Genomic DNA, 16,471 nt, shown 5'->3' with positions numbered 1-16,471 from the left:
ACAACAGTATGGAATAGCAGAAGCTTTGACCAAACCATCGACATTCTGATGTTTGGGCAAAATCCATTTATACAGAAGTATTTTCATAAAGCAACATACTCCTTTATTCTATTGTTTGACGTAAACTGAATTCATTTTGTCTTCTCTGTATAAAGTGAAGTTGATCTCAGTGTCATTCCATGTCTGTATGCACTACGTATATTAAACTCATTATTAAAATATAAAATGATGGGTTCACTAGATGTATTTCAGGGCTTTCACTCCCACCCAGTCTCTCACAGCTGCTGTCTTGTTTTGCAGACAAGTCAAGGCCTCAAGCTGCAACACACCAATGCATCCCATGAGATAAAGTCAAGGCTCATTCTCGACATCACAAATCTTCCACAAGGAACAACAGCAATTGGTCATTATCCTGAAATGGCATCCGCCGTGTATCAAAACACGTTATAAAACATTCCTCGGCTGCAGTACACAATTTCAAACAGATCTAATATACCCAAATTTGGATATAAAGTAAACTGGCAAATAGCCTTTCGAGTCATTTTAATGTTCAGTTTTAACAAGCCCCAAGCGTCCCTATAAGCAAGACTAAAGTTAATTATTGTGGCCTAGAAGACAGATCTGATGTAGAAACTATGAGGAAGAAAAGGCTTCTATGTTTAGAAATGTAGTGTCTCAGAATCTAAAAAACATTTCTAAACTCTAAACATTTTAATAAGATGATGTATGCATTTGTTTATAAGAATAAAAAAAAACATGCATTGTACTATAAACCTTGTAAGAAACATTTTATTTATTATCGTAAAGGCAGAAAAAACAAACAAATTCCATTTTTATCTTTATAACATCTTAGGATAAGAGCACCAACACCGAACAATAACAAGTTTTCAGGGTATTCAGGAAGTAGGTTTGCTGTTATTGCACCTCAAACCCTGCCTTACCACTCAGATAACTGCACTATGGTCTCATATGTACTCCGGTGTCCATATAATCCAAAGTACTAGTTCACCAAACTGACTAACTCAAGAGGCTCCTGTGAGATGAGGAAGATGCCGGATAAACTCTTGGCATGACCTCATTCCTCACGAGAACTCATAAAGCTCGATAGACATGGGATTGATAAAGTTGGTTTGTGACAGTGAGAACTATTGAGGAAAAGGCTAAACGCAAAATGGCCATCATATAATTTGACCAAAAACCCTGAGCCGGGTTATAAACTCTTCCTTATGGTACTGAAGGTTGTGCAGTTGTGGGGTTATTTATAATGATTTTAAGCAACCTGGGCAGTTCCTGAGTTAAAACATCTGGCAGGATTTTGTAAACAGCCTTAGTTACATTCATATTAAAATCTGCATTAAATTCAAATGTTGGATTTCCAAAAGTTGTTCTCACTGGCACAAATGTCAACAAGGCTAGATTGGACCTTCAAAAATCTGCTATAGGCAACGGATTAAAACCTTCACCCTGCAGCTAAACAGCGGAAGAGAAGCATGATTTAATAGCTGCAATTTCCTTGTTTTAAGTGAAGGAGAGCACCACATGTTCGGTTTGAATCGTTAATGACTGGAGACAATTGAAACCATATGCAAACACCCAAGGATCAACAAAATTAATAGTATTAACAATCATAAAAGTCCCGTCAGTGCTGGTAACACATTGTCTATAGTCTTTAATAATTTCCTCAAATGAGTAAATTCCTCATGGCTGAACTGACTTATTCTATAAAGCTTTTATAATGAGTTTACTCTTTCCTCATGCACGCACGGCAAATGAAAAACTCACACGTACAAATATCGTGATGGAAAAAAAACTTGGCTAAAGGTGTTTCCAAGTGCTTTACATTATTGTCCAAAGGACCAATGCATCTTCTTAGTTGTAAAGGTTCAGCCTCGTCTTTAAGACATCCAAAGAGACAATATAAATCACTAAGTGAGAAGCTCGACGAGTAGTTCGGTATGCACCAGTAAGACATCGCTCAAAAGTTCAGTTAAGAGCATAAGCACCATGTTTCTCCCAAGTCGTGATGTTAAAAATGAGAAACACGTTTAAAGTGTGATAACAGTGTGCTGGACTACTGCACCATTTAGCACCTCTTTATACTCTATATACATGATATTATATGCCGTTTTGCTGCCATGTTACAATCACCACCTCTAGGTTAAGGTGGCAAGGCTTTGCTCTCCTTGGCTCTAAGCCCCAATGTTGAGCACCAATACATCCTATTACGTATATATTTTAAATGTCAATATAGACTATATATAGATACATTTCATATAACACTCTTTTCATGACTGAGACATACAAAACAAAACTGACGGCGTCTTGTTCACTAAAACTGTTCTGGGTGTTTGAAAGCCTGTTCCACACAGATGTAGAAGGGCTCGACACTCAGAGGCCTGTTACTAGAAGCCGGTTTAGTTGGAGTTTGGGCTAAGTTCAGGTTTAGTTGGAGCAAACCCAAGAGTTTTCTGTAACTGAAAAGAAGTTTGGTTCAGTTCAGTGTAAAGCACCACAGTAACTCCAATGCTCCAATCAGCTGTGAGCACAGAGCTTAACAGAATACTTTACTCTACATACAATTCATGCATTTAAATCTCATGTATATATGCATTAGTCTTATTGAAAGAACGCATCATAATTAGGATTTGATTATCTTCAATATTGCAAATTAAATAATCTAGATTTAATTTGTCTTTGCAAGTTTCTGGTATTTCAATTTGGTTTTAATTGAATGTGTTTGTGTGAATTGTATGCGTCTTTTAAACCCTGTGCATCATCAGAGGCTCTGGTTTCAATCAGGGTCGACAAAGAAAGTTTATATTCAGCTTCGAGCACCACGAGAAGCTAAAGTTACTCAGTTCGTTTGGTTTTGTTACTCCAGTAAATTAAACCAGATTCTAGCAACAGGCCACTGGTTTACACGAGGCATTCACAGAAACACCACACAGCATATTAACATGAGAAAGGCCGAAGTGGCTTTACAAGGTTTCCTCTGTACAGCACCAACTCTTTCATTTGTTTGTGGTGTTTTACAAAATAATAAATAAGATCAGGCACAGTCCAAACTAGCACCAATGTTCTGAAACAGTAAGCCAAGTACATACACTATTGCATACTACAATATTAACACAGTTTGGAATTAAAAAGGAAAAACATGACAGCATAAATATAATAATCTAAATTATACACAACTATACAGTCAACCAACCACATTCACATTACAAACATTGTTTTACCCATTTGTACAATTAAAAGAACGCAAAGAGTCCAGTAGTTTTGTTGTGGTTATGGTAATGTTATTCCCAGTGCGAGATTCTCCTGTTTGAAAAACCCAAAGTAGATCAATGTTCACATACAAAAGTCAATGTACGAATGTATTAAAATAAACCTGCATTTCCAAAGGCAGACATGGACCCCATTATCTCAAGCTTATTATGATAATTATGCTGCTGTCAAACAAAGTAGTGTTATTTATCAAAAAGAAGAAAATGTAATTAAGTGATAATTTTATCATCAGTGTCTAATAGTGGCTAAGCCTAAGATGTGTCATAAAAATGCAATGATTTTCTGTTAAACCCCATTGGCTTAAAATATAAAAAGTTGTTGCATTTGAATCAAACTTGTACAGTAGACGTAGTAACATGGCAGCCAAACAAAGGCGTGTCTGGCTTGTTCTATTATGCTACACGAGTCACTGCAGGTCATTTCCAGTGTGATGTCAAGTCAATAGTTTAGATCCCTTATTTGGTTTTATGGTATATCACAAACAAATCAGGAAACAAGAACACAAGTTTGAGGAGGTGGAAGAGCAATAAATGAAAAACACAAAGACTTGTTGCATGAGGTGAACTTTTGAGCATGATCCATTATAGATATTGATCCATCCAGATCCCCATTATGAATTCACTTTAGAATTAATTATCACATTTTAATGGTTGAGCCAAACAATATTTAGTTATTTTATATTTATTTATTTATTGTCAAATCAAAAGCACCTCAAAGCTAGAAATGAGCTTCTAGGACTAAACCGCGAAAGTCAAAGTTCACGTGTGTGGACATTGTGTGTGTTTGTGTGTGAGAGACATCCAGGAAGAGGAAGCGGTCCGGCAGGCGGATGGTAGTGCAGAGGCTCAGAAGCACCAATGAGCAGAGTGCCTTGGTCCACACCTGGACATTTGCATAGTTCAATTAATGTTGAGGTAGTTTTCATTAATTACCTAAGGAGAAAGGGTAAAGGGGGTAAGGATAAACCACACACTTGAGTTTCCTTTATTATTTCAGCCTGAAACAAAACACATCATTCAATAACCAGGACTCACCTTGCTCTGAAGACATCCTCTTGCCGGAGCATGGTAAAAGGGTTCCCTGTCTCTCACCCCCTACCAGTCTCTCCCTCTCTATCCACTGACTGCCCTGTGACACCCCCCACCCCCAACCCTCACCCCAAAACCTATCTAGGCCGGGAGGCAGGCAGATGGGACGTGGAGTGGCCACTGTACGTACTTTGAGTCCTCCACATGCCCCCGCTGCCTGCAGAGCTGATGGTGGGCTGCGGGGGCGGCTGTCGAGGAGAGTAGTGCACGGCAAAAGGACGTGACAAAGAGGACAGAGAGGATGAGGAGGAAGACAGAGGGGCAGCAGCAGCAGACACAGAACATACAGTGGCGATGGAGTGGGAGGACTGCGCCCTCTGCTGGTGAAGGGCAGTGTGGGACACGCGGTCTAAGCGAGAAGAGACCTGAGTGTCGGGCAGTACGGGTGCTGAAGATGATGGGCCCGCGTGGAGGGGGGGAGGGGGAGGCAGGGAGAGGGTGGGGGGAGAGGGGCTGTGCAGAACGCTCTGTGTGCGGCTGTGCTGAGCAGAGGGAGGTGCAGGAGAGGACACAGGGGTTTGTCGAGAGGACACGGCTGGGGACGGGCTGTGCTGCTGGGTTTGGGACGAGGTAGAGGTGGAGAGACTGAGCAGAGAGCCAAGGCCTCCAGAGGCGGCCAGCGTTGCCCCAAACTGATGAGAGGACACTGTAGGTACCACATGGTGAAATATTCCTGCAAATGATAGAAATGTGGGGAGCAGAGGAAGGGGGAAAGAGCCAGAAAGAGGGGGACAAAAAGAGAAGCAAGGGCTGAGCCAGGTTGTGCATAGCGCCAAGCAAGTCTTAATCAAGCACACAGAAAGCAAACAGAGTCAGACCAGCCCATACACAAGACCACATTCTTCTGAACTAACTTTGGATTCACTAAAGTGTGGCGTGAGCTGACTCTGTTAGTTCTGAACACATACACCCAGAGAAAACATATCATTGGCGAACCAGAACATGATTTGAATGGGAATTTGTTTGTACTCTGCATTTCACATTCAATTTGATCAAATCTTAGGCAAATCTGTCACACACATTTTCTAAGGGTGTTCCCAGCTAAAGCACTGCAGCAGGATGTCCCAGTCAAAGTGAGTCGTAAGTAGAGTCAGTGAAGCAGATGAAGTCAGCAGCTTCGGGTTTTCACTTACCTCATTCTAAAGCAATGATTTATGTCCATTTATCTAGTATATTCCTAATCTTTTTAGCACTGTGAACCTTGATATAAGTGAAAATAGTGATATCAGGGATTACTCACCTCCAGCTGCTCCTCCCGCCAAACCAGCACTGGAGAAGCTTCCAAGGGCTGAATGTCCATTAACAAGCCGTGTTGACCCATTCACAGAAGATCCCGTCTGGGCCCCAAAGAGCGATTGGAGGACGGAGGTCCCTCCGAGTGGAAACTGAGAGCCAAGGTACTGCCCCACGGCCGAACCAGAGGTGGAGGAAACTGAGCTCCGAATGCCAGTTCCACTGCTGGCAGCGGCAGAGATGAACAGGTTTTGGCTGCTGCTGGTCTTGGACTCCCAGTCTCGTGGGACCTTCTGCTTCTGCAGAACCTGCCGTGCCTCAGAGCCACTGGATCCCTGTGTTCCGCTGCCTCCACCGGTCCCGCCTCGTCCAGGTCCCTCCTGACTGAGGAATGGGTTGGACATCACATGAGTGGATTCTGTATCGCTGCCTTTGCGGCCCTGGCCATGAGGCTTGTGGTCCGGATCAGAGTCTGCGGTGCGACTGGGCCCCCCCCCACCAAAAGGAGAGTCTCCCTGTCTCAGCTCAGATCCCGGCTGCTTAGGGTCAGAAATAGGTGAGAATGTAGACTTCCACTTGCTCGTGGAGGACAAAGAGGATGTAGATGAGGATTCACTGCCTGTGCTGTTGCCGCTGCTAGTCCCAGATTTTCTGCCTATTATTACAGTAAAAAAGAAAGTCAGTAACAAAAATAAAAGTTGTAAGCAATAAAATAAATGTCTTCTTACCTCTTTCAGTGTCCACAAATCTACCCGCAATGTCTCTACTCTCCAGTGATATTGTGGCAATTTTTCTTTCAATTCTAAAAGAAAAAACACACAAATGTTATACAGACCTACAAAAAGGCACATACAAAATATATGTAGGTAATCAATTTTGTAACCTTGAACTAGAGCTGTCTGCCGGATAACCGGAATCCTCGTCATCTGAGCTGGGAGCAGAGGAATATCGACCAGCGCCATTAAACTCTAGGGGACGCTCCCGCTTCAGAATAGGAGGCTGGTCCAAGTCAAGCCCATTGGGACTGCTGGACTGCTCTGGCGAGGATATGGCAGAGATCTCCAGAGGCTGGTTAATGTTACTGACCTACAGAGTTTAGAAAAGGATCCATCAACTGGACATCAAGAACATGAGGCAGAGTACTTTCAAGTCAATTCTTACCATTGAATTTATGTTGAGTGGCGATCCTGAGGAATGATGGCTGGAGCCGAGTCCAGGGAATGACCTCCTTTTTGGGGACGTGCCGGCGGTGACAGCTCCTGAGGAGCCACGTTTCCTTCTGCCTCTCTTGCGGCCCTCCTGCGCGCCCAGGCTGTGGGTGTGCGTGGGAGTGTGGCTGTGCTGCGTGCCCGGGGACTGGTGGTGGTGGTGGTGGTGGTTGCCATGGTATCCTTGCTTGGTTGAGTTTCCTGTGTGGTGGTGGAGGCGTGACACTGAAGCTGTGCTGCTGCCACTACCTGAAGATGAAGAACAGGAGGAGGAAGAGGAGAAGAAGATTCTCCTACGCATCTCATTTTCCAGCGGCTCGTTGTCCGACTCGCCTCCTCTGTGGTCGGGGCTCTCTTCTGGCACAATCCTTGGGGGTCCGTCTGCATACTGAAGCACACCTCCAGTGCTGAGGGAGGGGCTCTGGATGGACCCTCGGCTCATTGGTCCCGTCAGAGCTGGGTTGGAGTGGGAGGAAGGAGAGAGTGAAGCACCATTATGGTCTTCAGAGTGCAGACCTCCATTCATCAACCCTGAGCAGGAAGAGTATCCTACAACAATTGTTTAAAGAAAAAAGATTAAAATATAAACTTAAAGTCATCTGAATATTTGGGTTTGTTTAAACTTTACCATTGGTCTGACTTGAATGGACAGGACTAGGAGTACTTCTCTGTAAAAACAGACCTTAGATATTATAATCAAACATTACCTAAAATATAGATTCAATGATAGTGCAGTTGCTAAAAATAGCCAGGTGACATTGCAAAGCATTATGGGATGGTCTTGTGAAATAATAGTTAAAATTCTGCCGTATTTTCTATAATGCACTCCGTGGCTTGGCAGACAACAAATAAATTACAGCGAGAAGCTCCGGGGATCGATTCCATTAACATCAGCCTGCCCGGTAGCCTGACCTAAAAGCTGGTACAAGGAATCTCTCCTGATAATGTTAATGTATATTGTGCACACTCAATGAACAGGAGAAATAAATGGGGTTTGGGACAATTGATTTGAAAGCATGTCACGTTCTTATTCTACACATTGTATTTGAGCCCTAACAAGGTCTGACAGACAAATATCTTCAGGCACACCTTTCTAAATATTATAAAAAACACCCATTTGCTTACTCAGATATTAAACTGCGAACTCCCGATTTCACATTATTTGGTGTGATGAACAACAACAACTACTTAAAAAGGTGCTTGTAAACAACCGCCTACAAAATGGATCAGTCAAGTGATCATGTGTAATTTGTAGGTGCCAGCAGCATCTGCACATTTAAATGATTCCAATTAAAAGTAACTGACCAGTCTCTCAGCTCGGTTGGGCAGCACCACACTGGCCAGAGGGATACTGACGGGCAGTTTGCTTGGGTGGACTGTGCTCAGAGGGATGCTAATTGGGAGGCTTGTAATACTGTTATCACTGTGAGGAGGACTCTTCTCTTTACTACCCTGAAAAGGAAAGTAGTATGAAATACATTATATGACTGACACTATACAAAATGGCTAAAAACAGAAATGCTGAAATAACAGAATGTGACATTTACCCTTTCAAAGTTTTTAGCTGTAGTACTTGGAGCTTCAATTGCTCCCGGGGAGGCGCAATTCTGTTTGGCTGGAGGATTAATACCAACTAGTTCCCCCCTGAAAAACAATTCAACTTAAAAGAACTATAATATATATATGTTTGTTCTGCTCATTTCTCTGAAGCTTTGATAACAACAGACCTGTGTGTCATCAGCCCAGGACCTCTCAGCTGAGCGGCAGCAGTAGCATCCTGATTGAGATGCCTCCGTAAGGCAATTTTGGCGGGAGAGAAGCGTGTGTAATCTGGAAGAGTATGGGAGGAGGAGTGCTGCCTCTGTCGAATGTCAGAAGCGGAGGGAGCAATGTCGTGGTCCGGGGAGATCGGGAGGTAGCGGGAAAGAAGCTCTCCTTTCATGTTGGTGCGTTCAAAACACGGAGAGCCGTTAAACTCAGGACTAATGCCGTTATGCAGCGGGGCAGAAGATAAACCCATCTTTGAAGAGTCCATGTCTAAGGAGGATCGTGACTCCAAGTTCTTTCTGTATGGGGAACCATCACAGGGACTGTAGGATTTGAGCTGCAGCAGTTCTTGCTGCCTCTGGCTTTTCTCTAGTTCAACAATGCTGATCTAAAAAAAAGACACCAGGGGGAGCTTATAGCAATGGGGAAGGATCGCATTATCTTTTGCACACAACACACATTGTATTCACAAAATAAAAAAAGTCAGATATTGGGATCTTTCCGGTTTTTAAAAGTGGTTTGTCAGATAAACTACGTACCTGAAGCTCCAGACAATGCCTCTGTTTTTCAGATATCTGTCTTCGTAAAGCCTGTTTTTCCTTTAACAGACTGTCCAAACACAAAGAGCCCCAGTCAAGCTTCAGCTCCTCACATCGAGTCTTCAGCTATAACAAGAATATAGCAAAAATAAAAGGGTTAGCTTGTAAAGATTACTTAGATTGTATAAACCACAAAGGAAGGAACTTACTAGCAGCAAGCTGTGGTCCCTCAATAAGGCCATGTCCCTCTCGAGCTGCTTCGTCTGCTCTTTCAGTTGGCAATTGTGGGCCGATATCTCTTTTTGCGCTTGTAAAAGATCCTCTGCTGTCAGGGCTTTCACGCCCAACTGAAAACCGCCATATGCAATTTAAATTAGCAAGAAATTGTTGATGACTGTGAGAACTTAATTAAATCCAGTATTTTTAACATTCACCTCATCAAGTTTCATTTGAAAAAGTCCTTTAATCTTATCCTTGTGAGTCTGGCAGACAGCTTGCAACTGCTCTGCCTGTCCTGACAAGTCCATATGTTTTTGCTGAAGACAAAACACAACATACTGATAAGCAAATTTGCCATGGTCAAAATGCAGTTTTCAATGAGTGATAATAGGGTATAAGAAAAGATATAGACTTATTGTACCTTTTCCTGCTCTAAAAGCTGCTGCAGGTTGGAGCGGTACTGAGGTGTCTTCATGTAGGCCATAAACTGTAGGTATTGTATTTTGATGTTATCTGTAGAGAAATAATACTATATTATTAGTGACACTGTACAGTCTATCAAACCATCTGTAACTATGTGGGTAAGCGGTTACCTAGCATTTGTTGCAAAGCTGGAGGAGTTGGGCCCAGCAGCAGTTGACTAGAGGGATAGTGCTGAACTGTAGGAGGTAGCTGGTAGAAAGGACTTTGAGGTGACCGGTATGAATCTGGACACAAATAAACCAATGAGCTTCGGCACATAATTGAAAATGTTATATTGTGTGTGTTGCGCCTGACCCTGAGCGGGCGCTGCAGACAGAGTCTTAGCATGCAGCAAATCCAAAGCACTTTGATTTTTCTTATTTTTCTTCTCAGTTGTATTAACAGAGGCCTTCTTGGGGCGTCCTCGTTTTTTGTTGTTCAACTTGCGTCCTTTTGTCAAAAGTCGAGCTCTTCGGGGTTTGGGACTGGGCTTCACCAACGCCACCACGCTTAGGCGCTCCTCCTCGTCAACCAAGTCCTGCTGTAATGACAAAAGGGTGTTTATAAAATAAAATAGCTTGAAATATCTAAATAAAAATGGGGATGGTGTCTACCTTGATGGGTTCTTTTGGCTTTGTGGGCGTGGTGCTATTGCTTTTACTTTCCTTTGTATCTTTCTGCAGGCGTCGTCTAGCTGCCTCTTGCTCCTCCTGGAAAAACAACAACAACAGTATCATTAGAACATCAAGTTGTGATATTGATATTGATAAGAGATAGACCTGTGTGAGGGAAAAAATACACTTACCCTGAGTTTAGGATTTTTTAAACTAGCAAAATAGTTTTCAAGCTGAAAAGAAAAAAAAATATTATTAAAAAGCACTTTTAAGTCTTTATTGACCCTGTAATATTAAAGAACCACTACCACATCATTGGAAAAAACAAAAAAAAACTCACTATGGTGCGGTCAATGGTATGAAGGTAGTAGGAAACAGGCTTTCCAGTCCAGGACACTGAACCTCTCAGAGGAGAAAGCTCCACCACACGCATTATTGTGCCAATATCTGGACGAGTGAAAGATGAACGCAATTAACACAGAACAAGAGATTAAACCTTTACTCTACATATTATTATACATTTAACTTACCACTCAAGTTACGACTGTTTATCCTAAAATTCAAAGGTGCAAAAGGTTTGGAGGAAACAATTTTTCCACCTGAAAAAAAGATAAATGTCTCTGTATTGTGAGGTCATGTTAAATGTAGGACGTTTTGCCGGCTAAACGCAGACCTTCCTTCATGTTAGCGAAACGTTCCTTCAGTTGGTGATCTACTTCTGGACCAAAGGCAAAGTTATTCACAAAAATAATACTGCAACAAAAAACAGAGAAAGCATTAAACATGTCAGTCCACAATAGATTCGGTTTACACGTCCAAGTTGTGCAGCAAGATTTAGTCCTCCACCTTGTGTTGGCAATTCTTTCTTTCCACTCCTCAGACAGAAAATCCCCCCTCTCCAGCTGAGAGGGATACAAAAATAAAATGAATACTACAACATTGTTTCACCTTCTCATGTGCCCACCAAATTGTATTTAGGGTGGTTGATCCAAGTTTGAGTAATCTTTATTCTCCTGCAAATGAAGACGCCATTGCTCCGAAAAGTCCCGTTTTCCCCCACCCCCCATACAGCTTTGTACTTTATTACATTTTCTTTTTCTTGAAGGTGATGCACGTAGGATTCGGCAGCGTTGTGTAACCATGCTGGCACAAATTATTATAAATATATTAGGGATTGGACACAATACCGTTTCGTAACAATTTTTTTTCACAATCACATTTTTGTCTCGATACATGGGTCACGATTTCGATATTCTGATACCATTAGACCTTTCTATTTTGCACATTGTAGTTTCCATTTTATTTATTTTGATAATTTATTCGACACACACACACACACACACACACACACACGTCAAGTTGTCTTATTGTGTGTGAACTGGGGAAGGACATGCAGTAAATCGTCAAGAGTAGGATTCGAACCACCTTTTTTAGAATATATCAGCAGTAAATCTGCCGTTTACTTCCTCATCTGCAAAAGAAGGCAGACTATACACCTTCGTAGCGCACCAAAATAACAGTGCGTATGGTGGGATAAGTTGGATCGAACCACCAGTATTGATACATTTAATACGATTGAGAATTGTCCCATCCTTAAAATAGATAAATAATCAACTACTGGTGAAGCTAACTGAAGCTCTTATTAATTTGTTTTAGATTAATGTTGATCAGGATACTTTAAATAAAGGATTCACATAGCAAACAAAATAGTATAAATATAGGCAAGTCAATGTGTACTTACTGTATACTCCCCATGTTTCTTTCCATACCACCTCATCCATTTTTTAAACTCTTTATCCATGGACTTAAAAACACACAATTCAATCTTTAAAAAATATGCATGTATCTTTTTAAAGAATAATGTAACAAAAAGTCTCTTTTCAAAATGTCTGCCTTGTAGAAGACAAATATTGACTTACCTCTGCATAGGTGGCTGGAATGTCTGCTTTCTCCACACCATAGTAGTGTTTACAATTGGTTGCTGCGGCGACTTGCAGCACTACTTGCCCCACTCCTAAAATTGAAATAATTTTTTTTTTAAACATTCCAACAACCAAGATAAAAATAAAATAAAAAGAAACGTAAATTTAAAAAAATCTATAACAACATGTTTAATCTTTCTAACCACTGCCGAGGTCCACAAACGTGTCCTCCTCCACCATTTCTATTTCATCGATGATCTGAGCCACCAGGTCGAACGAGGTCTCGCCGTACACTTCCGGAGAAAAGGGCTCATAGTTGTTGAGCTTCTCTGGGTCGGTCACAGAGTGATTGTACACTTGCTGAAGGATATGTCGCAGCAGGCCGTTGGAAGGATGCTTGTTCAGTTTCATGGGCTGGGTGGTCCCTTTCCACTGAAAATGACAAACTTTAGAAACATTCACGGTAAAAGCGTCAATGAAAACAAATGATCAATTGACTAACCAACTGGTGAATGCTGTCGATGGCCCTGTTGTACTTGTCACATAGTCGCTGCATACTCTCAAAACTAGGACACAAATACACATTAAATTTCACAATAACAAAACACTTATTTCTTATATGTGCACGAACTCACCTTTTTGTGTCATAATCAATGAGCACGTAGTTTTCCATTGCCAGTTTGAGGTCTGGTATTTCCTCACACACCCAGCTAGAAAACGTAAATACTGTCACTCACAACAGACTTAAACGAATAAAGAATAATGTAAAAACTATAGACTAAAAGTTACCGTATGGTTTCGATGATTTCATGAGCAGCATCATGATGTTTATCCTGAAAACACAATATAAGCATATGGTAAAAAATAGGGCTGAACGATTTGAGAAGAATCTCTAATATATTCTGTCTATATATCTATATTCTGATAAAATTTGCGATCAGATTTGCAATTTATGTTTCAATGATAGGATTCCGATCGAAGTTCACATTTAAACTCATCCAGGAGAATTGACAAAACGGCTGAAATACGTCCATGAACTGACAAACTAATACAAGAATGTATTTTAGAAAGGTTAGCAGCTTTTAATGCAGTAAGACAGCATATTTTACTATATTAATGGACACAATTGGCAAAACGCAATGGCTGTAATAAATACAATGCAAGTAATGAGTTGTTTTGAGTTGATTATATGGCGGAGGACAAGTGTGGGTGGAAATCACAGCTGCAGAGTGCTGAGCCGTTCGCTGGGAGGAACAGGACTCGTATTACACCGGCGCACAGCCAGCCTGAGCCTGTTGCCTGAAATGACCCACTGACCCACTTTCAGACTCCCGCTCCACTGCAGTGCCAAGGAGGACTTTAGAGCAGGAAAAAGGACATTGAACTGCAACAACAAAACGTGTGGAGCATAAAGAGACAGGATATCAAGCCCAAGCTCCAAACTTACAAACTGCATTTACTATAGCATCAATGCAGCTAAAATGCCCTCTAAAAGTCTCCTCTTTGAATAGGACAGTGTTCTGCAAACGAGAAGCAGCACAGAGCCACCTCGCAGAAGCACGTGTAAGTGAAACTAACAGGAGGGGGTCATCTGCTCAGACAAAGACGCACACACAACACCAGCTCAACTCATGAGCTAAAAATAAACAGGAACTAGAAGTAAGACCCTCCTCTTTGCACGGTGGCGAGGGGGGAGGGAACATTTTCAAATCTCACCGTTTCATGATATTTTACAATTGCAAGAAATGTAGTTTTATTGAGTTACTGTTACCTCTAATGTGGAGAGTAATTATTCAACTCAAGTGTGATAAAAATACCCCTCTCCACTATTTGCATTTGGTCAAGTCTACAAACAAAAATTACATCAATTACTACAGGCCGGCACTGATGACCAGTTAACAACTGTGTATGTTTTTATTATGGATCATAATGGAAATGCAAAGGGAATTTCCAAACCGTTCCTTTTATCTTACAAAGACAATGAGTTTGCAACTCTGTGGGAAACGCGGTGGCTCCCTCAGAAAAAACCCTCTGTAATTAGAATTACTTGCAAAACCACATCATATCACAAAAACGGTACAATGAGAGGACAAAAAGTTTGGTCTTATTCAATACAACAATGAAGCAAAGTAGGTTTGTTTAGTAGCTTCACTAAAAAATGTCTTCATATGGAAACATTTAGGACATGGAGGAAAGGCAGGAGGAGTGCAGCTCAATAACAAACAATAACGTTTTTTGCTGTGTTTTAAGTTCTCAGAAGAGCTCAGACATTTTTTAGGCTTCTTAATAATATCTCACTGTCAGAATGCTCGGTCCTCTTGCCTGCAAAGCTGACCATATGGACGTGAGGTGAGGGAGAGGAAGTCGTTTGAAAACAGGAGCGCAGCGCCACGTGAATGGGCTCAGAGTTGTACAATGCCATATGCGAGCCAATGGTCTGTTACCAAGTCAATGCCAGATTACTGGTTCATGTATGAAATGTGGAGCGCGTCAAGGGGAGAGGGTTGAATTCCTCGCATGGTTCTGTTGTCCAAGTGGAAACTGACAAGGAAATGGGCGAGGTCACAACAGGGAGGGATTCTTCTTATTAAAAAACTGGCCAGCTTTGAGAGTCAAAACAGTAAGGAGTGCCGTTAGTAATACCTAAACATGCACATGCAGACTGGTGATCTTAAGACTGGACTGAACGTAGCACGATTGTACTTTACTATGGTCGGTTACACAGGGGAAACTGAGATTATACGAACCTTCTTGGAAATGTAGAGGAGTCTGTCTCACCACAGTTACTATAAAGGAGGATTTCACCCAATATTCGAGTCATAGACTACATAAACGTCACTTAGAACCACTTCCCCTTCCGCTTCTCTTCCATGAATCAACTTGAATCAGCCTCCAGGCACTGACACTGGTGTCACGTGTAAATACTACTGCACAGAGCATTCAGTGAAAAGATCTGCCAACAATCACTCAAATACCGTATGATCAAAAGCTTGAGCGCGTTATTAACCTTTGAAACTCGATACTAGCCAATTGTTAATAAGAGTGTTTGCAAATTAATCATAAAAAGTTGCAGTAGTGCCAAAAGTTTCAATGACAATTGACCGAAAAAGTTGCTACTTTCTTGTACAACTGTAATAACCACACTGTTATAACGATGGCCACTGACAGTGAGTGACAGTGACCATTGTAAACAAGCAATAACAATAACACATCTACGGCATCGAGAATCCATGCAATACATAAAAAGTGTTTGATTTAGCAACAGGAAGCATCGTGAGGTGATATCAGGTCTGTCACCGCGCCGACAAGTATGACCTGATTCCCCTGTGTGCTCTGCCTTGACTAGCTTCCATTAGCACAGGGCTAGCTAACAAAGGCAACAACACACATGTATAATGCAATAACCTGTGCGTGTTCAGACGGGTGCTACTTACATAAACCGGTAACGGCCACGGGTAACCAGCTGGTTCTGCTCCGACCGGAGATTTGAGCTTCAGCTCCAGCTTTTCTCCCATTCTCCACTTCACGGCGGCTCGGCTGCGATACAGAGCTGCTAGCTACTTACTGCCCGTGTTAGCGAGACGGCTACAACGATAACATTTTTGTAAGAACCACGTTAAACATGAACGAAACGGTGACGCTGGTTCCGACGGGAAAGTGCCCACGGTGTAGTCGGTGGTACCGTTGTATCGAGACGGCCTTTCGTGGATTAAATAAATGTATTTTTGTGTTCAGTGGCAATAACAGCCCGTCCGTGTCGCCGCCATCTTGCCCGGCGTGAATGTGGCAGAGATCCACAGAGCGGAGGAGACGCGTACGTCAGCACGGGCCCGTGATAACACCGACACGCGCGGGGCAGGGGCAGGAGCGCGAGCCAGGAGCCAGGAGCCAGCAGCCAGGAGCCAGCAGCCAGGAGCCAGCAGCCAGCAGCCAGCAGCCAGCAGCCAGCAGCCAGCACCCAGCAGCCAGCACCCAGCACCCAGCACCCAGCACCCAGCACCCAGCACCACAGCCCCGCAGTCCCAGGGTTTTATCATCACGACACGCCATATGTAAAACAAATATGACAAGTAAAGCATGTTCATGATGTTCAGCTCTGTTATATGCAAGATTTTGAGGACTTTCTCCCCTTAA

At 42.3% G+C, this 16,471-nt stretch overlaps 1 protein-coding gene across 3 annotated transcripts; it reads right to left on the bottom strand.

The window, feature by feature from the left end:
• Nucleotides 1-761: 761 nt before the first annotated feature.
• dot1l (DOT1-like histone H3K79 methyltransferase) lies at nt 762-15,959 on the bottom strand. 3 transcript variants are annotated; one of them, XM_072437889.1, is made up of 29 exons: nt 15,772-15,959; nt 13,127-13,170; nt 12,973-13,047; nt 12,840-12,903; nt 12,541-12,769; nt 12,335-12,429; nt 12,157-12,219; nt 11,262-11,317; nt 11,089-11,168; nt 10,946-11,014; nt 10,756-10,862; nt 10,607-10,648; nt 10,416-10,511; nt 10,117-10,342; nt 9,933-10,046; nt 9,761-9,852; nt 9,555-9,656; nt 9,330-9,467; nt 9,121-9,246; nt 8,542-8,969; nt 8,362-8,458; nt 8,120-8,266; nt 7,443-7,482; nt 6,768-7,363; nt 6,490-6,692; nt 6,335-6,408; nt 5,614-6,261; nt 4,320-5,046; nt 762-4,217 (listed from the first exon to the last, which is right to left on the bottom strand). In XM_072437889.1, the coding sequence occupies exons 1-28, from the start codon at nt 15,850-15,852 to the stop codon at nt 4,451-4,453; spliced, it is 4,728 nt and encodes a 1,575-aa protein (XP_072293990.1). In that variant the 5' UTR covers nt 15,853-15,959; the 3' UTR covers nt 762-4,217; nt 4,320-4,450. The 3 variants fall into 3 exon arrangements, with proteins under 3 accessions (XP_072293990.1, XP_072293991.1, XP_072293993.1); XM_072437890.1 differs by having other exon boundaries at nt 10,117-10,339; XM_072437892.1 differs by lacking the exon at nt 4,320-5,046.
• Between the last annotated feature and the right edge of the window lie 512 nt (nt 15,960-16,471).

The sequence above is a fragment of the Eucyclogobius newberryi genome, unplaced genomic scaffold, assembly GCF_026437365.1.
Source record: "Eucyclogobius newberryi isolate DKJ021-1_F unplaced genomic scaffold, fEucNew1.0.hap1 SCAF_9, whole genome shotgun sequence".
Classification (NCBI taxonomy): domain Eukaryota; kingdom Metazoa; phylum Chordata; class Actinopteri; order Gobiiformes; family Gobiidae; genus Eucyclogobius; species Eucyclogobius newberryi.
Note: the sequence above shows the minus strand (reverse complement) of the source record. Positions and strands in the feature narration are given on the sequence as shown.

What these genes read in the sequence shown, in the direction of transcription:
- dot1l (XM_072437889.1), bottom strand. Translation starts at nt 15,852, where the DNA reads ATGGGAGAAAAGCTGGAGCTGAAGCTCAAATCTCCGGTCGGAGCAGAA. An exon ending in AGAAACATGGGGAGTATACA is followed by an intron (nt 11,318 to 12,156) that starts GTAAGTACACAT and finishes TATCCCTCTCAG; the next exon opens with CTGGAGAGGGGGGATTTTCT. An exon ending in GAAAGAATTGCCAACACAAG is followed by an intron (nt 11,169 to 11,261) that starts GTGGAGGACTAA and finishes TTTTTGTTGCAG; the next exon opens with TATTATTTTTGTGAATAACT.